Consider the following 27597-nt stretch of genomic DNA (forward strand, 5'->3'; position numbering starts at 1 on the left):
TAATAAATAAATGTGGTACATCCAGATAGTGGAAAATTATTCTGTGCTAAAAAGAAATGAGCTATCAAGCCATGAAAAGATGTGGGAGAACCTTATATGCATATTACTAAGTGAAAGAAACCAATCTGAAAAGGCTATATACCGTATGAGTCTAATTCTATAACATTCCAGAAAAAGTAAAATTATGAAGACAGGAATGGTGGGGTGTGGACAGAGATGAATAGACAGAGCATAGAAGAGTTTTAAGGTGGTGAAACAATTCTGTATTACATAATGATGGATACATGTCATCATATAATTTTCAAAACTCATAGTTATACATAAACTATGGACTTTGGGTTTTGAGGTTCCAGTGCAGGTTCATTGGTTGTAACAAATGTACCGTTGTGATGGGGGATGTTGATAGTGGAGTTAAGCCATGTATGTGGTGGGCTGGGGGCAGGGAGTATATGGAAACTCTGTATCTTCTGGTTAATTTTGCTGTGAACCTAAAACTGATCTGAACAATAGTATTATTTTAAAATAAAATAGATCAAGAGGAGCTCTGAAATTTTATTTTGTCATTGACAAGTGAGGAATTACAGAGAATTCTTTGGATTGCCAAGCTTGTTGCCAAAGGTGCCTTAGCTTCATCCAAGCTTCATCATCTAACATCCAAGGATTGTTAGAAATTTGCTTGGAGCTGGCAAATGGAATCCTATCAGCATCCTAGTTCTCACACAAAAGGGTTGAAAATCACTGAGGAAATGCATTCAAAAGTATTTTATATACTTTGAAATATGCTATAAACTAAATATTAACTCTTACTATTTCTGTACCTGGGTCAGAAGAATTACTCAGGACTTAAACTGAAAGACTACAGATGGCTTTTATTCTGAAATACTAAATATATGGTAATTGAAAAGTAATATAAGGTCTCTTTGATTTGCAGATTCAGAACGTTCTTTATGAATTTTTTCAAAATCCAGATTTGCAGCTTGGTAAGCCTGCCTCTTACTACAGCGTTTATATTTCTCTCTCTCTCTCTCTTTTTGGAGGGGGAGAATGCTGCATTAAGATGAAGAGCCAGTATTGAGGTAGACGTTATCAAAGCTCTTACAGATGTTCTCAAGCTCCTTTGCTCTTCTCAGATGGAGAATGTAGAACAGCAGAGATGCAGTCCGTGAATTTTAATTCTTTTAGTCGAGCGGCCCATTTTATTAAAATTATTTTGTAATAACCCTTACTATTGAGGGGCTTCCCTGGTGGTTTAGCCGGTGAAGTGTCTATCTGCAATGCTGGAGACCGGGGTTCGATCCCTGGGTCAGGAAGATCCCCTGGAGAAGGAAATGGCAACCCACTCCTGTATTCTTGCCTGGAAAATCCCATGGACAGAGGAGCCTGGTAGGCTACAGTCCATGGGGTCGCAAAGAGTCAGACATGACTGAGCGACTTTACTTACTTACTGTTGAGAGAGTCAGTTCCTAGGCAGGTTGATGAAAAGTCCAGGGTCCCTGAGGAGGTGAAAGGGGTCTGGAATTCTCAAGGAGAAGGAAAGGACAAACATCTTTTTTTTCCTCTCTACATTCCTTAGTCTTAGTCACATAAAACTTTTTTTTTTTTTCCTTTAAACCAGGAACTGATGATTATACAACAAACTCAGTTTAAACTCTGTACTAGGGATTATATAACAACAATGTATCCTGCTTGAGGACATTTTCTCCTTCCTGAAAACCTTCTGACTAATCCTGATATCTAAGGATGTATATTATGGGAGTGGGTTTGGTAGGATCTTTCTATTGTTAAATTCTAATCCTGTTATCCTAAAATGTATTATTTGAATCTCTTACCAAAAGAACATATTCATATATTATTTATTTATTTAAAAAACATTAAAGACAAAATAAAGTCTTTAAAAAACATTTATGTTTTAGGACCTTCTAGCATAAACCAACACAGATATTTTTGTAGTCTTTTTTGATATGCCTGTTTATTTCTGCTTTATCTTGACACAATCATTAAAAATGTAGGCATGCTCTTAAATGTTTGAGTTCCTTGGCTAAATAGAAGCCAGGAAAAATTATAATCTTGTAGTAATTGGAATGTCACCCAACTATATATCATTTATTCTATTATAAATATTGATTGGCATTAAGAATTTTATGTTCTTTTGGAGTACTATAATATGAATATAAAATGTGAATGTGTTACAACAAAACTAACTCACAAATAACTTTTGTTCAATAATTAGAAACATGCTGTCTACCAGTAGATATTGCTGACTCAATGAAACCAAGATTGAACAAAACAGAATTTATACAAGTAAGAAGTTACATTATTCATTATTTGAATCAAATTATTTTGCAGGTCTCAATCGTCTTTTGGTGGATGTCACACATACAGTAACCTAGAATTAAATAAATGAAAGCGTAATAGCTAATTTTGGGCTTCCCAGGTGGTACTAGTAGTAAAGAACCACCTGCCAATGCAGGAGATGTAGGAGATGCGGGTTCAATCCCTGGGTCAGGAAGGTCCCCTGGAGGACAGCATGGCAATCCACTCCAGTATTCTTGTCTGGAGAGTCCCATGGAGAGAGGAGCCTGGCAGGCTGCAGTCCATAGAGTCGGACACAACTGAAGCAACTTCGCAGGCAGGCAAGCAATAGCTTATTTTATCAATTCTCAGATGTACACTTTAAAATATTTCGCTTCAGTTCAGTTGCTCAGTCATGTCCGACTCTTTGCAACCCCATGGACTGCAGCCCGCCAGGCTTCTTTGTCCATCACCAACTCCCAGAACTTGCTTAAACTCATGTTCATCGAGTTGGTGATGCCATCCAACCACCTCATCCTCTGTTGTCCCCTTCTCCTCCTGCCCTCAATCTTTCCCAGCATCAGTGTCTTTTCCAATGAGTCAGTTCTTTGCATCAGGTGGCCAAAATATTGGAGTTTCAGCTTCAGCATCAGTCCTTCCAATGAATATTCAGGACTGATTTCCTTTTGGATTCAGTGGTTTGATCTCCCTGCAGTCCAAAGGACTCTCATGAGTCTTCTCCAACACCACAGTTCAAACGCATCAATTCTTTGGCCCTCAGCTTTCTTTATGGTCCAACTCTCACATCCATACATGACTACTAGAAAAACCATAGCTTTGACTAGACAGACCTTTGTTGGCAAAGTAATGTGTCTGCTTTTTAGGTTGCTGTCTAGGTTTATCATAGCTTTCCCTCCAAGGAGCAAGTGTCTTTTAATTTCATGGCTGCAGTCACCATTTGCAGAGATTTTGGAGCCCAAGAGAATAAAAGTCTGTCACTGTTTCCATTGTTTCCCCATCTATTTGCCATTAAATGTTTAAATTAAATTAAATCAGGAACTCCCAGAAACTTCAGCAATTCTTATTCCTACTTTTATAGATAAAGATACTGAGGTTCAGAAAGGTTAAGTAACTTGTACAAGGTCTCACAGTAAATGGAGCTGGAGAAATTAGTATTCAGGCTGTTTGCTTCAAAGTCAACACAAAATTACACTTGATAAATTATGATTTTATTGTAGTGGAATAAGCAAAAGAAGTGGTTTAACAGTACCAGGGTCCTATTTCTTCAGCCTGCATTTATATTTTTTCATGACTTCCCTCTAATTCCCCCTTTTTTTTTGAGTACCAGAGTCAAGGTAACTTTCTCCTCCACTCCTTCACCCTTGCTTCATGGAGAGTGATGACTGTGGACTAAATACGATTTCAAGATTCTGTATGAAGGATTTCTGGAAACCTTGAAATGATTATCATGTAGATAAGAACTTGGCAATCCTGTCTCTATTATGTTCTGATTTTAGATTCTGTATTTGAGTATTTGGTGTCCATTAGTCACAGAGCCAAACTAATGGCCAAAATTGTTTATATAGTCTCTGTGATCCAAAGCACATACTCCAAACCACCTACTTGTTTAAACCTCACTCACCAGACCAGTATTTCCCCTGCCTCAAATCAACCCAGGACCAGATGCCAGATAACTGGGGACAGGTCCTGTGCCCCAAAGTCTACTGGGATTATTCAAATTGCCAGTCCCAAACTGTTAACCCTGCCGTGCCTTATCTTTCCTGAGCAAACGCCAATAAAGACTCTGTTCTGGACCAAGGGGGATGGTGGAATTAATAGGTTGGGATTGACATATATACACTATTGGTATTATGTATAAATAGATAACTAATGAGAATCTATGGACTTCTCTGGTGGCTCAGGGGTAAAAAAATCTGCCTGCCTATGCAGGAGACGTGGATTCCATCCCTAGGTTGGGAAAATCCCCTGGAGAGGGAAATGGCAAACCAATGCAGTCTTCTTGCCTGGGAAATCCCACAGACAGAGGAGCCTGGTGGACTACAATCCACAGAGTCGCAAAAGAGTTGGACATGACTTAGCGACTAAAAACAAAACAAAATATTCCTTCGTATGGACATAGCGCACTTTATCCATTCATCAGTTGGGCTGTTTTCACTTTTTTATTATTGTAGATAATGCTGCTATAAATATTTGTGAATATGTTTTCCTGTGAGTGTACGTCTCAGTTCCCTTAGGTATACACCTAGGAGCGGAATTGCTGATTGATATACCAACTCTATGTTTAACCTTTTAAGGAACTGCCAGACTGCTTTCCACGGTGGCTGCTTGCCCTGTTTTACATTCCCGTAGTGAATGAGCATTGTAGCCACTCCACATCCTTGGCAACACTTGTTATTCTCTGTTTTGTTTGTTTGTTTGCTTTGTTTCATCATTTTGTTTTTTAACTATAGCTACCCTGTGGGTGTAAAGTGGTAGCTCACGGTGCTTTTGAAACGCTAAATGGCTCTGATGGCTAAAATGACACTGAGCATCTTTTCAGGTATTGGCGACTTGCATATATTCTTTGAAGAAATGTCTACTTAGATCCTTTGTCCATTTTTAAATTGGGTTATTTGTCTTTATTATCGGGTTATTAAAACTTTAATATTGTCTATATATTTTATATAATCCAGATATATTTTATAATCCCTTGTCAAATATATATTAGAAATATTTTCTCCTATTCTGCTGGTTATCTTTTCATTTTCTTTTCTTTTTTAAAAAGTTAGTTTCCTGTCCTCACTGTTGCATGTAGGAATTTAGTTCCCAGACCAGGGATCAAACCCACGCACCCTGCAGTAGAAGCGCAGAGAGTTCTAACCTCTGGCTTGCCAGGGAAGTCCCTCCTTTCATTTCCTTGATGATGTCCTTCAAAACACGAAAATTTTAGTTTTGATGAAGTCCAATTTGTCTATTTTTTTCTTTTGTTGCTTTTGCTCTTGATGTTATATCCAAGAAACTATTGCCTAATTAAAGATCATAAAGATATGCTCATATATTTTAGAGTTTTAATTAATATATACATCTATTTAAATATCTGATCCTTTGAGTTCATTTTTGTGTATGGTGTGAAATAACAAAACTTTTTAAGTATTTGATAACTTAAAAAGGCAAAAAATAAATAAGGATATGAAGAAGCTGTTATACTGTTCTATATATGACATTATTTAATATAATGTCTGTTATGTAATAAGACATTTTACAAGCATATACAGAACTTCAGTCCCTACAGTTACCCTGATCTAGTTTTCAAAAATATTGATCAGACTATCATAAATAGGCCCCCAAGAAAACTTTGTAAGTTTCAAAAACTAGAAATCTGATGTTATATTTTCTTGAAAGTGAAAGTCTTTCAGTCACGTCCGATTCTTTGGGACCTCATGGACTATACAGTCCATGGAATTCTCCAGGGCAGAACACTGGAGTGGGTAGCCATTCCCTTCTCCAGGGGATCTTCCCAACTGAGGGGTCTAACCCAGGTCTCCCACATTGCAGGCAGATTCTTTACCAGCCGAGCCACCAGGGAAGACCAAGAATACTGGAGTGGGTAGCCTATCCCTTCTCCAGCAGATCTTCCTGACCCAGGAATCAACCTGGGGTCTTTTGCATTGCAGGCAGATTCTTTACCAGCTGAGCTACCAGGGAAGCCCATTTGTTATATAATAAAACTGGAAAATAAACAATTTTAAAATTATGTAAGCCCAACCATTTTGAAATTTAAAAATACTTTATTTAGTAATTATTGGGTCAAGATCTTACATCTAATTGTATGGAATGCCGCTAAATATTTACTCAGTTGAGAAATTATAGTCTTAAAACTTTTTAAAAATATAGTAGGGTGAAGAATTTTAAAAGCACAGATAAATATAAAAATAGAATAACAATGTATATATTCCCAAACCTATTAATAGGGTTAATTCTTAATAACATCATGGAATATTTTTGTAAGGAAAAATTACTTAATTTTGTAAAAATTATCATGACTAAACAAAAAGTATTCAAACAACTTGTAAAACTGCAAAGATGAGGATTTAAAATTTTTCATAAATTTCTTTTTTAAAGTATTTATTTATTTATTTGGCGGCACTGGGTCTTGATTGCAGCATGTGAACTCTTAGTTGTAGCATGCAGGATCTAGTTCCTCAACCAGGGATCAAACCTGGGCCCCCTGCATTGGGAACAAAGTCTTAGCCACTGGACCACCAGGGAAGTCCCTATAATTAATTTCTTACCCAGAAATAACCATTGTTAGTCTTAGATTAACATCATTTAAAACAGCTTTATATTTTTTGTCTCAGTAAGTAGAGGTGTATATAATGTCTCAGTAAATAGAGGGATATATAATGTGGATGTCATAAATTTTGTTATAAAATTGTAATTACTTTAAATAAAAAGTATTTAATTGTACTTGATTCCAACAGAGGAAAGAGAAACTAAAGTATAAATAAGGGAATTATTGAAATTGGACATACCTTCACAAAAATTATTCTAAAATCATTCTAAGAAAAGGCAATATGATGAAGATCAGAAAAGGTTACAGTCATTTTTTAAATCACATATTTCAATTACATAAAATAACAGTTGACACACTACTATAAAAGGTGAAGGGTTTACTATTTCCTCATGTCTTCCTATCTTTTTTTCTTTTTATGTTCCCCAAGTTTAGATTAGTTTTTTCTCTTGGCTGTGCCCCTCAGCTCGTGGAATCTTAGTTCCCCGATCTGGTCTTGAACCCAGGCCCCAGCAGTGAAAGCACCAAGTCCTAGCCACTGGACTCTCAGGGAATTCCCCCAAGTTATTTTATTCAGATTTACATTATTTACTTTTTTTCCTGTAATTACAATTCCTATAGTTGATTAATCTTAGTCTAATATTTAAATGGATTTGAGGTTCACCTCCTGTCTTTTTACAATGGTTTTTCTATTCCTGAGTTATTTATTTTTATTCATCTCTTAATTAGCTAAATTTCTTGTAAAGTTTTTTCAGGAAGGTCACAAGGGTGCTATATTTTCTGACTTCTTTTATGTTGAAAATACCTGCATATTGCCTCTGAAACTGTATTTTGAACGAATGTACTGTATTTGGATCACCTTTTCTTTCCACCTCAAAACAATATAGACATTGCTTAATTATTTTCTAGTATTGGATGTTGTGAAGTCTGATGTCAGTTTTAATTTTATTTCCTCCTTTCATTCATTTAAATTAATTCAACAATATGTACATATACACATACATACATATCATATAAGAATACATATATGTATATAACCATATATGATATTTGTCTGTTTGTGTGTATATGTATATACGTATGTAAGTCCACACAATTAAAGGAGAAAATCGGTAAGGGTGAGATATATATATATGTGCTGTGCTTAGTCGCTCAGTCGTGTCCGACTCTGCAATCCCATGGATTGTAGCCCACCAGGCTCCTCTGTCCATAGGGATTCTTCAGTCAAGAATACTGGAGTGGGTTGCTATGCCGTTCTCCAGGGGATCTTCCCAACCAGGGATTGAACCCAGGTCTCCTGCATTGCAGGAGGATTCTTTACCCTCTGAGCCACCAGGGAAGTCATATATATATATATGTATGTATATATACGCACACACTTAATAGGAACTTTTAGCATTCTATTAATACCTTTGTAGATGTATATATCTATATATATGTGTGTGCATACGTATATGTGTATTTATATAAATAAAAATTTTTTAATGAGTGGTTTGGGCTAATAATAATAGTTTTTCTGATATTTTCCACCTTCTCCTAAAATGCAAATAGCACATCTTAAGGTACTTTATTTAGAGTGAAGAGCTATTACATCAACAGAAACCAAGGAAGTATTTCTTATATAAAATATTATTGGATATATTTAATCATCTGATCAATAAATCACCAAGACATGACATCAGACAAAGAAGTAGTGTTTAGAACACCTAAATTTTAAAAATTTATCTAAATTTAAAATTTTTTTAATTTATCTAAATTTAGATAAATTTTTAAAATTTATTTTTTAGTGAGGCAACTAGTTTATAAGGTTCATGTATAACATGGATGGAATATTTGCTTTTAAAGAGGTGTGTTTTAAAGTTATTCTGCCAGCACTCAATGAAACTGAAAAAAAATGAAATTTATACATGTCGGCTATTACACACAGGCGCCACCCAGTGGTGATACTATGCCATGCAATTGCCCCTCTAATTGTTTTAATGAGCAGTGTAATTAGCCTTCAGGTTGGAGCATGTTTGGAAAAAATGAGTCACTGAGTAATAATTACTGATAATATATAGAAAAAGAAAAATGGAGAGAACGAATGGCCACATATACTTCCATATTCACATCATTTTTCTAGCATTTCTGTTTTCTGGTGGGTAAATGAACAGATGAGAATCTTTTTGTTGACCGTAACCTCTCTTTTCATCTGTTTCATTTTATTCGTCATTTCATCATTTTCATTTTATTTCAGTAAGTGAAGACCAAAAATAGCTATTTTAGGATATTTACTTCTAGTTTCTTACTTCTTAAGTATATACTATTTACTTTCTGTGCTAGAACAGAGCTCAAAGTTCGAGTTGTATTTCTTACACTTAAGGATCAAATAATGCATTGTTGTATGGGAGTGTGCCTGTGGGTATAGGCAGGCATTTATGTCCATGTGTGTATGTGTGTGCACATGTGCATACATACACTGGATGAAGCCAGAGAAGGGTACAGGGAATGAAAGAATCAAAGTATAAGCAAATTAAGGATGTGCATGCGTGCTCAGTCGTGTCTGACTCTGAGACCCATGGACTGTAGCCCACCAGGCTCCTCTGTCCATGGCATTTCCCAGACAGGAATGGGTGGCCATTTCCTCCTCCACAGGATCTTTCTGACCCAGGGATCGAACCTGAGTCTCCTGTATTGCGGGTGGATTCTTTACCTGCTGAGCCCTTGGGGAAGTCCCCAAGTTAAGAACACATGTCACAAAAAGACAATTACAAAGCAATGAACAGGTGCAAAACGTAATGAGTTATACTATTATGTTTTTATTATGGTGCTGAGGGATGCACAGTAGAATAAAAATGAGACCTCAGTGGACCAGGGTTAACGTAGAAAAGTTTTCTAGTGTTCATGAGTTTTAAAATTCTTCTACTTACGTGTCTCCACCTTGTAGCTCCTTACTTTAGAAAGAACACTAAGAACAATGCTTTAAACGTTTATTTATTGACAAGAATGATTTCTTTTAAATTTTTATATTCTATTGGAGTATAGTTGATTAACAAGGCTGTGTTAGTTTCAGGTGTGCAGCAAAGTGATTTGGTTATACATATACGTGTGTCTATTCTTTTTCAAGTTCTTTACCCATTTACGTTGCTACATAATATTGAACAGAGTTCCTGTGGCATACAGTAGGTCCTTGTTGGGTTACCCATTTTAAATATAACAGTGTGTACATTGACAGGAACAATTTTAAATGTAAAATGTGCTAGTTTATTTGAGATTGTCTTGATTATAAATAGAATATTTAGACTCATAAGAAATATATTTCGGGAGAGTGTCAAGTTCATTTTAAATTCTCAGAGCACTCTGGCTCCCGTGAGACAACTCTTTCTAGGAGGCAAAACTTAACATTTGCATCATTTTTATGGTGAGTTGTTCAAGTAGATATTGTGTTCCCTATACAAATGTTAAAAGGAACAGTCGTCTTTTTTTTTTAATTTATTGGAGTATAAAGTTATTTCACAGCGCTGTGCTAGTTTCTGCCATATAGCAAAGTGAACCAGCCATATAGATACACATGTCCCCTCCCTTCTGGATGTCCCTCTCATCTAGGTCACCAGAGAGCATCAAATAGAGCTGCCCGTGCTATACAGCAGGCTCTCACTAGTTATTTATTGCATTCATAGCAGTGTATACATGTCAATCCCAGTCTCCCCATTCATCCCACCCTCCTCCCCCGCTTGGTATCCCTACACTTGTTCTCTATGTCTGAGTCTCTATTTCTGCTATGCAAATAGGTTCATCGGTACCATTTTTCTAGATTCCACATGCTGTATGAACACACCACTTCTTCAGTGATAGACAGCATATATTCTGTGTATTTCAATATTCTCTAGTTCTTGTTTGCAGACATTTCTGAAATGTTATTTACTGCCAAAGCTTACAAATACAGTTCGGAAGTTAATACCTAACATAGTTTCCAAACACAGTTTCTTACTGTTGCTCTCAGGTCACCCACTTCATGAACTCCCCTGTATGTCTATAATTAAATGTGTGAATCCCAAGGCTGTAGAATGTAATGATAACTGCTGCTGCTGCTGCTGCTAAGTCGCTTCAGTCGTGTCCGACTCTGTGCGACCCCAGAGACAGCAGCCCACCAGGCTCCCCCGTCCCTGGGATTCTCCAGGCAAGAACACTGGAGTGGGTTGCCATTTCCTTCTCCAAGGCATCAAAGTGAAAAGTGAAAGTGAAGTCGCTCAGTCGTGTCTGACTCTTGGCGACTCCATGGACCACAGCCTACCAGGCTCCTCCTAAACGTGACATTTACCTCATCCTCAACGTTGTGATTTTCCTGTCAGAAATGAAAAGCCTAGAATTCATTACGTTGGGATCCAGTACATACAGATAACGTGACTGAGCACAGTTCAAATGTTTGACAGCTCACAAAGTGATTAAACAGAAGGATATTAGTAGTTAATCATATTCTTAAATTCATCTAAGCAATTATGTCAGGATTTATGGATAGTAATTGATTCGTTCCTTGGGAGGATGTGAAGAGGCTATGATATGTTTTACTTTTTTGTTTTTACAAGAGACCCTGGCAGACTGCTGTAATTGTTCTATTTGGAATTTGATATGCAGTTCAGCTGGCATCTGGTAGTCTTTCATGTCATATAGCCCAGGCTTACAGAACATGCTCATTCAGAAAATCCATAGACTATAAATCTAGAATGTTCAAATGTGTCTTGGCCAAACAGTTAAACTAATTCTTGACTTGATAGCATTCCCACAGCCAGAAAACTCATATGGCTTTGAGGTCAGTTCCCAAAAGCTTAATCCAAAACAAGATGAATCTTTTTTTTTTTCTCCCTCTCTATTTTTGGCCATGCATAGTATGATGGATCTTAGTCCCTGACCAGGGATCGAACCTGTATCCCCCCATGGACCACCAGTGAAGTCCCAACAAGAGGAATCTTTTAATGAATAAGTAATTTTTATTTCAGCTTTAGAAGACAGAGCCACAATATTGCCAGAAAATATCAATTATTCAGTAATTCTACCTTACCAGTAATTTAGAAAAGTATCTACTATTCAAGAAAAATTGACTGAGGACTGAACAATAGGATCTTAGAATACTGGTATAATTAGGACCAGTTTCCCCAGACCATCTAGTCCAAACTTCAGTGAGTTTGAGTGAAAGAATCACTCAGAAAACTTCTAAAAACATAGATTCTAGGTCTCACCCCAGAGTTTCTGATTCAGTAGGTTTGGAGTAGGGCCCCCAAATTTTCAATTCTAATAAGTTCTCAAGGGACCACACTTTGAGAACCACTGATATCGTTGGATTTTTCCTTTTAAAATGTGAATGTCAGCTGAGAGGACTTTTATTTTATAAAGAAAACCTTCTCCATCAATTTCTTTACCTAGTTCAAAAGGAAACGAGACTTCACAGAACTTCATGCATGAAACACCTATGCTCCATTTGTATAAAGGAGCCTCTCCATGACCCAGTGAAATAGCTACTCTGGCAGCTATTAAGGAACAGATTAAGGAACTGTAAAGTCCAGTGACTCATTCAAGGTGATGGTTGCGTTTAGTCGCTAAGTCGTGTCAGACTCTTTTGCGACCCCATGGACTGTAGCCCACCAGTCTCCTCCGTCCATGGGATTTTCCAGGCAAGAATACTAGAATGGGTTGCCATTTTCTTCTCCGGGGTATCTTCCCTCATCCTAGGTTACTCAGCCAGTAAATATAGGAACTGAGGTTTGAACCCAGACAAAATATGAGGTCTTAACCTATACACTACTCTGCTTCCCAAGGCAACAAATGAGAACTTAATTGTGCTCATCAACCCATCAAGAAGCTGTTAAGGAAATGAAATATTTAGAAGAGCTCCTTTGCTCTGCTTTAAGTTTCCCTCTTTTGATCTCTAAGCCAGTTGAAGGATGGTTTATGGTTCATTAATATAGATTCAAGTCATATTTACATAATACATCCTAAATTTCCCTAGATGGTATTAAAGAGGAAGTGAAATATGGAAATCTAGCTATGGAAGCAGGGTCATTCTGTACAAATTTGGCTACCTCTTTGCTTGGGGCAGAGAAAGAAGTGGGTTAACACTTTAAAAAGATCCCACTGAGAAACTCACTGAGATACTTATAGTCAAGGATAGAACAAGATTGTAATGTTCCTGATCTATCAAATTAGCAGAAATCTGGAAAGTAATACACATTGATGTTGAGGCTGAGGAGAAACGACCACTCATAAATTAGTTGTGGGAGTGCAAAAGGTAAGAGTGAAAAAGGGTATACAAGCCTGATGTCAAAACCCACCAAAAAATACAGGAGCTTTTACCTTCTTTTTATTAATAAATATTTATTTGTTTAGCTGCGCTGGGTCTTGGTTGTAGCACACAGGATCTTTAGTTGCAGCATGTGAGCTCTTATTTGCTGCCTGTGGGATCTCTTTCCTTGATCAGGGACTGAACCCAAGCTCCCTGCATTGGGAACTTGGAGTCTTAGCCACTGGACCACCAGGGAAGACCCCAGGTGCATTTACCTTCTAAGCGAACAAGCTCTCATCTGGGATTCTATTCACCAGGCCTCAAGAGGTATAACCTAAGAGCATAGATATTCTCAGATTCTACACTTTCAAAAGAAAAAGCAAATCATAGACAGAGGATTTGTTGTCATCATTTAGTCTCTAAGTTGTGCTTGATTCCTTGCGACCCCATGGACTGTACCCCACCAGTCCTGTGCCCATGAGATTTTCCAGGCAAGAATACCAGAGTGGGTTGCCATGCCCTCCTCCGGGGGATCTTCCCAACCCAGGGACTGAACCCATGTCTCCTTCATCTTCTGCATTGGCAGGTGGATTCTTTACCTCCGAGCCACCTGGGAAGCCGTCCCCGTCCCTTACACGCCAGTAATTAAATACAGCCAGTCTTGGAAAATGAAAACACATGCTCTTATATCCCCCACATCAAAAGAAAAACTGCATTCCATTTGAAGAACTATTCATTTACTGGCCACATTTTATGACTGCTGCTGTTTCATTCCATGAGGTTAACAACTGCTCCCATATAAGACTGATGTGACCTAGAGAGAAATTATTCCAACAGTGTGTACTGGTCTATGGTGTATGTAACTGGTCTATGGTGTTGGGGACTGTATTGATCCCCTCTCTCTGCAGCATAGCCATAGAGCAGCATTCATTTGAAAATGCTTTATCTAAGCAGATGATATGGAAAAAATTGCAGCCAATAATTGCATGCACATCAATGGAATCCTTGGGGGAAAAAAATCCAAGAACACGGTTTTAATCAATCACCTATCCTCTTTTTCTCCATAGCTCATCTCTTTGCACATTGCAGGCTTTAAGAGTGAAACGTTTGAGAAGCTCCTTAAGCACCTTTGCCATTGTGCTGCCGAATTCAGGGAGGTCATAAAAACTGACATGCGGAGACAGATGTTTGCTGACCTCTTCCTGCACTGTGACCGTGGGAAGGTAGGCGAAACCTCTTAAAGTAGTGCTTCTCACACCATCTGTTGTGAAGGACCAGTCTTTAGGTTGTTGATGGTGATATTTTAATATGTGGACTGATAATGAAACTGGATTACTACGAGGGAATAAGGAAATAAAAATACAATCCAAACATATTCTAATCTAAGAGCTATTAACAAACACAGGGAAGTAAATTACTCATTTATGTTTAATTTTTTTTTGTTTTACCAGTTCCTACAATTTCTCTTGGTTTTCCCTTTGACTTTTTTTAAAAAGATTTTTTTGATGTGAACCATTTTTTTTAAAGTCTTTATTGAATTTATTGCAACATTGCTTCTGTTTTATGTTTTGCTTTTTGGCTGCAAGACATGTGAGATCTTAGTTCCCCAACCAGGGATCAAACCTGCCCCCCCACCCTGCACTGGAAGGCAAAGTCCTAACCACGGGGCAATCAAGGAAGTCCCTTCTCTTCAACTTTAATATATAGCTACTGACTTCAAAAAAAATACAGTCCACATTGTGTTACTACCAGATTCAAATCTGATTTAATATCAGTTACTTTCTTAAGTTGCTATAACATTTTCTAGATGCTATTCTCAATTCCTACCTTTCTCATCACACACAGACTGGTACCAGCCTGCAGACTACATCTTGAGTGGCACTGCATATGATTTATAACTTGTCTCTAAGTTTCTTTCCCATTTTTAAGAGTGGGTTGCTTAGGAATTTTTTTTTTTTTTTTTGCTTAGGATTGTCTATGGTGGTGTCTTCCTAGAGAAAAGAGCTGCTTTTCTCTTTGGGGAATAGAAAGCCTACCACATTTTATTCTGCTTCTTAAAAAACAAAAAATGTTTATATCAAAAAGTATTTCTAGGAATAGGATTTGAAAGTGAAAGTGAAAGTCACTCAGTCATGTCTGACTCTTTGTGACCCCATGGACTATACAGTCCATGGAATTATCCAGGTCAGAATACTGGAGTGAGTAGCCTTTCTCTTCTCCAGGGGATCTTTCCAACCCAGGGATTGAACCCAGGTCTCCTAAATTGCAGGTGCATTCTTTACCAGCTGAGCCACAAGGGAAGCCCAGGCATATTGGCATGGGTAGCCTATCCCTTCTCCAGGGGATTTTCCTGACCTAGGAATTGAACTGGGGTCTCCTGCATTGCAGGCGGATTTCTTTACCAACTGAGCCATCAGGGAATTTAGGAACGCACTATTGTGCCAGGACACCAAATGAATTTGCAAGAATAGATTCCAACTTTACTGAAATTATATTTGTTTATGAACGTTATGCTTATTTGTTTGTATCCCCATATTCCTGAAAAGATTTAAGGAAGCTTATGTTATTCAGTCACTTAGTCATGTCTGACTCTTTGTGACCCCATGGACTGCAGCCTGCAAGGCTTCCCTGTCCTTCACCATCTCCCGGTGCTTGCTTAAACTCATGTCCGTTGAGTCAGTGATGCCATCCAACCATCTCGTCCTCTGTCATCCACTTTTCCTCCTGCCTTCCATCTTTCCCAGCATCAGGGTCTTTTCTAATGAGTTGGCTCTTCACATCAGGTGGTCAGAGTACTGGAGCTTCAGCTTCAGCATCAGTCCTTATAAGGAAGCTTATAAGAATAGATAAAAAGCAACAAAAGAACATAGATTTTAAAAAGTAGGATGAAAGAAGAAAAAGAGGATACTATATGAAGTTGGGAACAAAGCTGTAAATGCATACCATAATGACCTAAATATTTGTTCTAGATTGTCTGCAGATCTGAATGTAACCTCCTAGTAGAGAATGTGAAATATGACATATTATTGATTATATGACACAATAGTGTGTGAAGCACACTATTGACAGTGTTTTAAGATAAGTATGAACTGGAGCTAAGAAGGTGCAGAAATTTGGGGATAAAAAGCATAGTTAGGAGTTTCAATATTCCATCTACATAAAAGTTTCAAATCTCATGTAACAACTGATTGCCAACTTCCTGCTTAGGTAGGGTTTTTGGATCGTCAGAGGACATTGGCCTTGCTGGAAACATTCTATGACCAAAGTTCAAAAGTGCTCAGAGGTACACTCCGAAACCCAAGACAATGTAAGTGCCACCCAGAGGGAGTATGCTCAAGCTGGAGTGAAGCAGTACATGGATGTGACAAACAACATCATTCTATCACCATGGAATCCCTCCATGTAACACCTCCCTTAGATCATGATGGCTGTATCTAGTTGTTCATGCCATACAATGGTAATTATCATTACCATCTAGTTGAACTAGATGTGTTTTTCACAACAGTGCAATACTAAAAGTTGTTAAGTCAGAATTGAGCTAGAATTCCAATGAAGGGGTGCTTTAGTGACAACCTGAATGTTTTGGAAATTAAGTTGGTAATGGTAATTCCAGTTTTAATGTCCAACTTAGAATTCTAAGATTTCTAAGAAAAAAATTTTTTTCTACCAAGCATGTTTTGATTGAAATATAATTGATGTACAATATTATGTTAGTTTCAAATGTACACAATGATTTGACATTTTTTTTTTTTATTCTTCCAATTTTATTTTATTTTTAAACTTTACATAATTGTATTAGTTTTGCCAAATATCAAAATGAATCCGCCACAGGTATACATGTGTTCCCCATCCCGAACCCTCCTCCCTCCTCCCTCCCCATACCATCCCTCTGGGCCGTCCCAGTGCACCAGCCCCAAGCATCCAGCATCATGCATCGAACCTGGACTGGCAACTCGTTTCCTACATTTTTATATGATAGGAAATGATCACCATGATGAATCTAGTAACATTCTGTCCCCCTACGAAGTTATTATGATTGACCATACTCCTTATGCTGTATATTATTTATTATTTAATAATATGACTTATTTATTATGTAACTGGAGGTTTGCATGTCTTAATTCCCTTCAACTGTTTCGCTCAGACCTCAAACCCCCTCCCTGCTGGCAACCCCGCATTTGTTCTGTGTATCCATGAGTCTATTTTTGTTTTGTTTTATTTGTTTGTTTTAAAGATGTAAGTTAGATCATGTGGTATTTGTCTTTCTCTGCCTTATTTGACTTAGCATAATACCCTCCCATGTTGTCAAAAATGGCAGGGTTTGAGGTGGAAGACATTTGCTCTTTCCTCAGCCCTATGCTATGCTTACTGTGGAGGACTAAGAGGAGAGGATAAATTCTGTTTGCCTTGAAAGTCTAAGCTACTCTTCAAGCATCAAAAGAAGGAATCATGTTCATTTCCATATATTTTAGGAAGGGATTATTTCTAATTTCCAGTAGTGAGCATCTTTTATGTTCCTTTAGATACCTTTTTGTTTCTTATTGGGTTTCTGGGAAATGTAATTGATATTCATTTAAAGCAGTAGTTCTGTGGGCGCCATGCCTACTGCTTTTTTGCATTAATTTACTAGCTCTGATTCTACATTATAAGATCCAATTGTTTAGGTAAATGTTTTGTTTTCTGTGTTAGGGCCATTTGTTGAATTTGGAGAGATAGACTTACCTGAGTTCTGGGGAGACATGGATAATCAGAAACACATTTATGAAGACTTTGACAATGTTCTCTTAGAGATGAATACGTTACCTTCTGAAAAACATTTTAGCAAAACCCAAAGTAAATTATTAGCAAGCCCAGAAGACCAACATGAACACTATAGAGAATCAACACTACCACAAAGCCCACCAGAACAGCAGAGAGGGGCAACTGTGGAACAAGGACCAAATGGAATTTCAACCAGAGAACAAGAACAACCTGAAGAGTCAACTGGAGAACAAGAACTGAACGAAGAATCAGTATCAAAAGAAGGAACCTACACGGGGTCAACTCCAGAACAAAGATCAAGTAGAGAGTTAATAACAGAACAAAGACCACATCATGAGCCAATAACAGAACAAGGAGTACCACAAGGAACCCACATCGAATCAACAGCAGAACAAGGACTTTCTGAAGAATCAATTACAACAGAAGGACAACATGAAGGGTCAACAACAGGACAAGGATCACACGGAAAGTCAACTGAGGAACAGGGATCACGCAGAGAGTCACAATCTGATCAAGGACAACGCAGAGAGACAATGGCAGAGCAGGAAGCACACAGAGAATCACAGTCAGATCAAGGACCACACGGTGGGTCAACTGCAGAGCAAGAAGAAGGCGGGGAGTCAGTAGTAGAACAAGAACCACACAGAGGGTCAACTGCAGAACCACAGTCACCCAGAGAAACAATTCTGGAAGAACAACAGGACACACACTTAACTTCACAATCGAGAAAAGGTAGTCTCACAGGAGAAAGCAAAACATCTAGGGAATCTATTTCCTTTGAGCACACTGAAATCCCTCCACAGGAAGGAAGGACTCAAGCACAAGCATATGAAGAGCTACTCTTCGTAAGTCCTGAACTGCAAGAGAAAACTGGAGTATCAATCCCAGAAGATCATCTTTCAGGTAGTAATATCACTTTCCTACATCAGCTCCTTGTTTTCTAGAGCGGTTTTTAAAGTCTGCAGAAAAATCTTCGTTTCGGTTAGGATCTTTTTGTGACATGTAAGGTCATGCAAACTTCAGACATATTTTGCTATTCAACATGAGTCTATACTTTGAGCAATCAATTACACGCAATCTAGAAAGTCTCTACTGTCAATTTACCTAGAAATCCCTCTACACTAGAAGCCCATTTGTAAGGCAGAAATCTGGTAGTATTACTTGTAGAAATTTTCACTGGACTTCTGAAAAAGCACAGAAGCTGTTTTATTTTAAATGGTGTATCTAATATTAGAAACCACTTTTTAAATTTTCTTTTATTTCAAATTTTAAAAGTATCTCACTTTTTTCAGTTGCATATAAGACATTCTAGAAGAGTTTCTGAAGGTAATGTTTAAGACAGAAAGCATCCTGGATTTCAAATATTTATTCTGCAGAAGACTTTTCTTGGGAATTGCCTATGCAAATTTATGCCCTTTTAGTTGAAGAATTATAATCTTTTCGAGAGCCAATCTCAATGTCACTTAAGTCCTCAGTTGTTGTTGCTGTTCAGTCGCTCGGTTGTGTCCGACTCTTTACGACCCTATGAACTGCAGCATGCCAGACTTCCCTGTCCTTCACCATCTCCCAGAGCTTGCTCAAACTCACGTCCATTGAATTGGTGATGCCATCCAACCATCCTGTCCTCTGTCATCCCCTTCTCCTCCTGCCTTCAATCTTTCTCAGCATCAGGGTCTTTTCTAATGAGTCAGCTCCTCGCGTCAGGTGGCCAAAGTATTGGAGCTTCAGCATCATTGCTTCCAATGAATATTCAGGGTTGATTTTGTTTAGGATTGACTAGTTTGGTCTCCTTGCAGTCCAAGGGACTCTCAAGAGTCTTTTTTAACAAGACAGTTCAAAAAACATCAATTTTTCAGTGCTTAGCCTTCTTTGTGGCCCAATTCTCATAACCATGCATGACTACTGGAAAAACCATAGCTTTAACTTTAGGGACCTTTGTTGGCAAAATAATGTCTCTTATTTTTAATATGCTTTCTAGGCATTTTTGAAAAAAAAATTCTAAAGTTCTATAGTCCCAAAGAAAGTTCTTATTTAAAATTCATAAGAGATAGGTAACCTGTGTTAAGGATTTTACACTATCATTAACTAATTTGAAATCTTTCATTTTTTCAGCATTATACGTATTTCTCCCTAGAACAGGGCTACTAATTTCTGGTTCTCCTTACATACTGGGGACACAGCCTAAAAAATTAGTGAAGTTACTATTAATTTTAACTCTCTGTAACAGTGATCCAAAATAACAGTGTCTAAAAAAACAAACAAAACCAAAACAAAATAACAATGTCTAAACAAGGCAGAAGTTTCTTTGTTTCTCGTATAAAAGTCAAAACTTATTTGAAGGATCAGCCCCAAGAAATCAACAGTGGCTCAAGCTGTTTCTGCCTTGTGTCTCCTCCAGCTACACACTCCAAGATAGCTAACCACCATGTCCGCATCCTGACCAGTAGGCGAGGAGAAAGGGAAAAGGATAGACATTACATCATTTCTTTCCTTTCTATCTTGTTCATTCATCAGAATTCAGGCACATAGTGACACCTGCTGTCTGGGAGGCTGGGAAATACAGCCCTCACTTTGTGTGGCCAAATGTGGGTACAATACATAGACTTTGTCACAGAATTGCTCTCAAAAACTAAAGCTATTAAGCGATATCTTTGTGATTAAGTTATTAAATGATACCATTATGATACAACATATACAGAAAAGGACCCGAAAGAAAGTTTTTGTGTTCTGTATGCAAGATATTTCTTTCATTTATTAACTACATAATCTTCAACTCATAGGCATTTTCTTTTATACCTTTTAGAACCTGCTAAAAAGGAAGTTCAGAAAGACAAATCCTGCGAACCCAAGTCCCAGAAAATAGAAGGAAAGTCATGGACAGGTGACTCCTTATTTAATTCTCCTTTCATTCATACTCCAGAGCAAAAACATTGTGAAAATGAAGTTGACTATATTATGGCATATGTATCTTATAGGTGTATTATGGCATATGTATCTTATAGGTGAACTTCTGACTTGTAACTGGAACATGAAGTATGCCAAACATGAAGACGAGGAACAGGCACATTTAATCTATGATAACTCGAGGTTCACAGGTACATGTTAACAAAGCCAGGAAGAACAGATGGCACTCTAATTTGATAACCTTTAATTTACTGTGGTTCCCAATGGTAAGGACTGGACTTAGCCAAGGCACCATGGCAGGGTGACACTTGCACTATTTTGTCCTTGAGCCAATGGACCTAAACGTATTCAAGACGACTGTTTCCGGTGGTAGTGTACATGTAGTGCTATTGTAATTATTGTAATGCTCTTTAAAGCATACGTGTTGGTACAGTTGTCCATTAGTGTCTGCAGGGGATTGTTCCATGAATATCATCCATCCAAAATTTCCCCTCACCACGAATACCAACATTCAAGATGCTCGAACCCCTTATATAAAATGGACAAGTATTTGCATATAACTGATGGATCCTCCCATATACTTTAAATCTAGATCACTTATAATACTTAGTACAATGTAAATGCTTTGTAAATAGTTGAAAATGCAATGTGAATGCCATGTAAATAGTTGCCCATGTATGGCAAATTCAAGTTTTGCTTTTGGGAACTTTCTGGATTTTTTTTTCCTGAATATTTTTGATCCACAGTTGAACCCACAGATGCAGAACCTGCAGCTACAAAGGGCCAACTGTATACAATTTTTTTATGGTTATGTGGCCCTGAAACCACTTTGAAGCTATGATCCAGGTATACAAGGGGAATTAGATATTAGAACAATAGAAATCATTCCAGCAATTCCTCTCCCTTGTAGTTCCACATCTAACTATGTGAGGCAGGTGAGGCTCTGTCTTGTTTTTGAAGACTTACAAAGAAAGATCTACTCAACAGAGAGAGCAAAGAATAGCTTTTAGCTCTCAGTAAACCATGTATTTAACAACAATGATCCCAACAAGTATTCGTACTTTACCGCAATGCTATTTTATCATTTTACCTTTCACCAACAAGTAGTAGAACTTATAAGATCAAAAAGTTTTCCTCCTGTCTGCAGTTTCTTTTCTCATTTAAAGATGGATCAAATAGCAAACTTTATATCCTCCAAATATTTGGTGAAATTGTATGGCATTGGTTAAGCTCTTGTTGCCTGCTACTTCATGTTCCTCTTCTCCTGATATTACATCTTTATTTCAGTTTTACTCTACCATTTTGACAATTGCATGGCTGATTCTTTTTAAGTTACATCAGATCTCATATGGAAGGCATCAGTGCATGAATGATTGGATTAGTTAATAAATCAATTGTAAATCACCAGGCTCTTCTATGAATTACACTTCATGTTATAGCATCAAGCTTCAAGATAAATATATGAGTCAAGCCTCCTGAGGGAGAGGTCATAGTGGTGGTATTTACAGACTTATTTAACTAGCGAGTCCAGACTGCAGCTGGCTTCAGGCACAACTGAATCCAAGGGCTCAATAATAGCAGCAGGACACTATCTCTTTGCCTCTCTGCCCTGTTCTTCTCTGTGTAACTTTCAGTTTTAGGTAGTTTTCTCTGTATTGTGGCAAAGATTTCCATGAGAGCATCTCTAAGCTTACATCCTACTAGTTCAGGAGTCAGAGTACAAGACCAGTGATTCTCCCCCAGTAGTTGCCCCAAAAGTCCTGGGGCTAATTCTCATTGGCCTATAGTGGATCCCATTGCTGTCATCTGTGAGTCACTAGGCGGACCTATATCACATGGCCATCCTGAAGCAAGGGTGGATGAGGCTCAGTACTACCTGATACATCAAAACTGACAATCGGGGAGAGGTGTTTTCTCAAATTAAAAAAAAGGAGGGGGACTTCCCTGGCAGTCCAGTGGTTAAGACTCCACACTGCCAATGCAAGGGGCATGGGTTCCATCCCTCTTTGGAGAACTAAGATCCCACATGCCACCGGGTGCGGACAAAAGGATGAAGACCAATAAATAAATAAATAAAAGATACGTTTAGGGACTTCCCTGGTGGTCCAGTGGTTAAGACTCTGTGCTGCCGATACAGGGGGCAAGGGTTCAATCTCTGGTCAGAGAACTGAGATCCCACAGGCAAAACAAAAAAAAAAAAAAAGAGAGAGAGAGAGAGAGAGAAAACGAGAACAAAAACCAAAACCCAAACTTTATAAAGGATATATTAAAAATAAAAAGGGGGTGCTGTCCTCATGAAGGCAGCACAGACTCCTGGTAGGAAAAAAGGTAGTAGATGTTCATTACAATATGTACTCATGTATTTTCCCTGAACTTTGATAAAATTGTTCATGTCACCGTTTGATGTATGTTTCTTGTTTGATAGACCTGCACTCAATTATCAGAAACATTCAGTCTTACAAGGAAATAAAGGGTAGGAGTACCTTCAACGGAGTTTCTCTCAATCTACTCCAGTTTGTGCAGCTCCTGGAGACATTTGTTGGTGAAGATTCCCCCTTGAGTGTCAGTGAAGCCCTCACCTCCTTTTTTAGGAAGGGTTTTGTTGAAACAAAAGAAGAGAAAATGAGTGGCTTAGAAAAGGTGAGTAATACTATTTACCAATAAAACACTTAGGTCGCTATTATAAAGAGATATGTATACCCATGACTGATTCATGTTGATGTATGTATACTTATGACTGATTTATGTTGCTGTATGGGCTTCCCTGGTGGCTCAGACAGTAAAGAATCTGCTTGCAATGTGGGAGACCCGGGTTTGCTCCCTGGGTTGGGAAGATCCCCTGGAGGTGCGCATGGCAATCCACTCCAGTATTCTTGTCTGGAGAATCCCCATGGACAGAGGAGTCTGGTGGGCTACCATGAGGTCACAGAGTAGGACACGACTGAGCGACTAAGCACCTGCATCTGGATGGCAGAAACCATTGCAGTATTGTAAATTAATTATCTTGTAATTAAAAATTAAAATTAAAAAAATCTATCAACCTCAGTTCCTCCTAGACTAGCTCTTCTTAAGTACTAATTTTGGTTGTGAATGCTTATGCTAATTAGGTACTTAATTAGCATGGCAATTAAATACTTCATTTTATTGTCAAATGTTCTAAGATCACACTCCAGAGAATTCATTCCTCTAATAAGAACATGATTGCTGATGGCAGGAGATGGTTTCTTATATAGCTGTGTTTTTGCTCCTCCAAACCTTGAAGAGCAGATTCCAAGGAGCAGATATTTTCATGTGCAAAGATGTGTGTGTATGTGTACACTGTCTGATGTGTGAGTACGTTTACAAATGTGCATACATAAGGGTATGATTGTGGCTTGAATACATATTTTTGGGTACACCAAGGTAGTGGGCTTCATCTTTCTTAAGAAATTACTACTTGCTTGAATGAAATATGCAAACACATTCTCTGATAGGAACAATTTATATACTCTTATATGAAATATATAAATTAGGTTCATCAAGCATATTCAGTAACTTTATCAGTCTTATGAGTCTTCTCAATCTAATTTAGAGTTGATATTCCTTTTTCCTCCTCAATTGAAGTTCCTATCATTTAACCAAATGGTATATGTTCACTTTCTTTTATCAATAAAATCTACCTTGATTAGATAAGTTACTATCTAGTTAACATAATCTAGTAAAAAATCTAAATGGTAAATAAAATTAATGTCAGGCCAATGTTAAATATAAGGAAGAATTTTTGAACACAGTCATTTTTTGTTGTTTGAACACTATCATCCATCACCCTTCACTACAAAACATATTTCATCAAGAAGCCAGGCAGGGACTTCCCTGGTGCTTCAGTGGCTAAGACTCTGAGCTCCCAATACAGGGAGCCCATGTTCACTCCCTGGTCAGGAAAACTAGATCCCACATGCTGCAACTAAGACCCAGCACAGCCAAATAAATAAATAACATTAAAATAGATTTAAAAAAAAAGCCAGGCAGGGACTTCCCTGGCAGTTCAGTGGTTAAGATTCCATGTTCCCAATGCAGGAGGCATGGGTTTGATCCCTGGTTGGGGAGTCGGGGAACTTAGATCCCACATGGTAGAGAAAAAAAGGAGTCAGGAAGATCACCCAATGTATTTATCACATTGCTGAACAACTAGTAAGTGAATGGAGAGGAATGAATCAGATTCTCGAGGAGAGAGTCCCCTTCCTAAATGAATGTGTTTTAGTTCAATGCAGAGAATGCCTGCTTTCTATCTTAGAGGTGAAACATAGAAAATGTTTATTGAGAGATAAAAACTGATATTAAGAGAATTAAAATTAAATGTTTCATTTTACTATTCGTATCCTGCTTAGTCCCAAAGTAAAGCTGTTTCTGTAAAAAGTGCTGCTCTTTGTGGGGAATAAGCATAAGATGCCAGCTAGCATATGTGTCTGTGTGTGTGTGTACCTGTGTGTGTGTCTGTTAGTTGTTCAGACATGTCCGACTCTTTGTAGCCCGCCAGGCTCCTCTGTCCATGGAATTCTCCAGTCAAGAATACTGGAGTGGGTAGCCATTCCTTTCTCCAGGGGAGCTTCCCGGCCTAGGGATTGAACCCTGGTCTCTTGCGTTGCAGGCAGATTCTTTATCATCTGAGCCATCAGGGAAGCTCGCCAGCTAGCATAATGAACAGATATATCTTCTGTGCTTTGTTATCCTGTGTGTGCCCTAGGCTAGACAAAATGCTTCCCGAATCAGACGGGAACTTCTCCTAAAAGCCCTCTTTCAGAAGTGGGACTGTGACGGCTCAGGCTTTCTGGATCTGAAGGAAATTGATGAACTCTTGTATACATACAAGGAAGGAATGGAAAAAGAATCTATGAAGAAAGGTAAAAACGAAAGAATTTTCTTAAGTTGTGGTAACAGCTTGGCTTCAAGTTTCCCAGTATTATGATATGCGTGTGTGCTCAGTCGTGTCCGACATTTTGTGACCCCGTGGACTTCAGCCCACCAGTCTTCTTTGTCCACGGAATTTTCCAGGCAAGAATACTGAAGTGGGTTGCCATTTCCTCCTCATTATTCTGATATATATACAGTTAAAATATTGGTTGTTCTAAAGCCATAAGATAGCATTTCACACTTCACATGTACTAGTGTGGCTGTCATTTTTTTCAGTTTTATTGAGATACCATTGACATGTAACATTGTGTAAATTTAAGCTGTATGATGTGTTGATTTGATACGCTTATGTTGTGAAATGATTACCACGGCTTAGTTAATACCTCCATCATCTCACATAATTACCATTTCTTTTTTGTGGTAAGAACATTTAAGATCTACTGTCTTAGAAGCTTTCAAGTATATAGTATGGTATTGTTAACTATGATCATCACCCTGTATATTAGAATCCTAGAACTTTTCTTATAATGAAAGTTGGTACACTCATTAATGTTTGAGCATCTTTTCATGAGCCTCTGGTCATTTGCATGTCTTCTTTGGAAAAGTGTCTATTCAGTTCCTCTGCCCATTTTTCATTCTGATTTTTTCTTGCTAATGGCACCCCACTCCGGTACTCTTGCCTGGAAAATCCCATGGATAGAGGAGCCTGGTGGGCTGCGGTCCATGGGGCCGCTAAGAGTTGGACACGACTGAGCGACTTCACTTTCACTTTTCACTTTCATGCATTGGAGAAGGAAATAGCAACCCACTCCAGTGTTTTTGCCTGGAGAATCTCAGGGATGGGGGAGCCTGGTGGGCTGCCGTCTATGCGGTAGCATAGAGTCAGACACGACTAAAGCGACTTAGCAGCAGCAGCAGCATTGAGTTCTATGAGTTTGCTATATATTTTGGATATTAACTCCTTATCAGATATATGATTTGCAAATATTTTTTCCCATACTGTAGGTGGCCTTTTCATTTTGTTACTTTTGTTGTGCAGAAGGTTTTTAGTTTGATATAGCCCCATTAATTTATTTTTGCTTTTTTTGCTTATATAGTTTTGACTGTAATTTTTAAAATGGAAAATAACAGTGTTGGCAAGGATATGAAGAAATTTGAACCCTTGTGCATTGCTGATGGGCATGTAGAAAATGTCAGAGCAATCAGGAGTGAAACTGTTGTACAGTGCTTTGTCCAAGATTGTAATTCTACATAGTTAGATTCCTTCTGTATACCTAGCTACACATACCCATAAAACAATCCAAACCCACTTCACAGTCCTGCCTATTTTCCCTTCTTATTTTATCCTTCTGCCTCTACAAGGTCTGATTCACCTCTCAAGTCTGAATGACTTGCAAGTTTCTCCTGCTACTGCTAAGTCGCTTCAGTCATGTCCAACTCTGTGCGACCCCATAGACGGCAGCCCACCAGGCTCCCCCGTCCCTGGGATTCTCCAGGCAAGAACACTGGAATGGATTACCATTTCCTTCTCCAATGCATGAAAGTGGAAAGTGAAAGTGAAGTCGCTCAGTCGTGTCCGACTCTTCTTGACCCCATGGACGGCAGCCTACCAGGCTCCTCTGTCCATGGGATTTTCCAGGCAAGAGTGCTGGAGTGGGGTGCCATTGCCTTCTCCAAAGTTTCCCCTACATTTACTTAACTTTGTGTTCTCCTTAATGACTTTCTCTTCTCCTATATTTTTCTTCTTCTGATCAATTCTTCTCAATCAAAAGCTACTAAAATTCTCATATAAGAAGTTCTCTCCTTCATTTGCTTAGATCCCAGGATAAATTATTTTGCTCTACACTGGGTTTAAGGATTTATCTGAGACTTTGACATAACAGACTTCAAATTCTTAAAGTATATGGTGCATGAGAGAAAAAATGATAAGGGTTAGTAAAGTTCTTCAGCCCTTTCAAAAATCATTGCATTGGTTGATCTTTAAAGTTACCTAAGTTGATCAACATCAGGTGTTCTTCATTAATTGTGTCTAATGAGGTGGTTTTCACTTACAAGATGGGAAAACTTCATAACACAGAACCATGGTCCATGGAAGAAAAGATATTACACGATGGTCAGGAGAGCTGGGTTCTGATATTTTATCTTTTACTAAGTAAGATTGCTGGGAGAAATATCAATAACCTCAGATATGCAGTTGACACCA

The 27597-nt window shown here is 38.2% G+C and overlaps 1 protein-coding gene across 5 annotated transcripts in view; it reads left to right on the plus strand.

Annotated features, from left to right (window-relative positions):
• Positions 1 to 27597, plus strand: part of EFCAB5 (EF-hand calcium binding domain 5) — a 104413-nt gene that overhangs the window by 48741 nt on the left and 28075 nt on the right. For 4 of the 5 annotated variants that reach the window (XM_061389499.1, XM_061389500.1, XM_061389496.1 and 1 more), the window contains exons 6-14: positions 932 to 980; positions 2231 to 2301; positions 13907 to 14062; positions 16047 to 16146; positions 17529 to 18503; positions 20404 to 20481; positions 20603 to 20695; positions 22930 to 23144; positions 25228 to 25384. In XM_061389499.1, coding sequence (XP_061245483.1) covers positions 932 to 980; positions 2231 to 2301; positions 13907 to 14062; positions 16047 to 16146; positions 17529 to 18503; positions 20404 to 20481; positions 20603 to 20695; positions 22930 to 23144; positions 25228 to 25384 — 1894 coding nt within the window. The remainder of the gene's footprint in view (positions 1 to 931; positions 981 to 2230; positions 2302 to 13906; positions 14063 to 16046; positions 16147 to 17528; positions 18504 to 20403; positions 20482 to 20602; positions 20696 to 22929; positions 23145 to 25227; positions 25385 to 27597) is intronic. The other variant, XM_061389498.1, reaches the window with a different exon arrangement.

This window comes from Bos javanicus, chromosome 19 (genome assembly GCF_032452875.1).
Source record: "Bos javanicus breed banteng chromosome 19, ARS-OSU_banteng_1.0, whole genome shotgun sequence".
Taxonomy (NCBI): domain Eukaryota; kingdom Metazoa; phylum Chordata; class Mammalia; order Artiodactyla; family Bovidae; genus Bos; species Bos javanicus.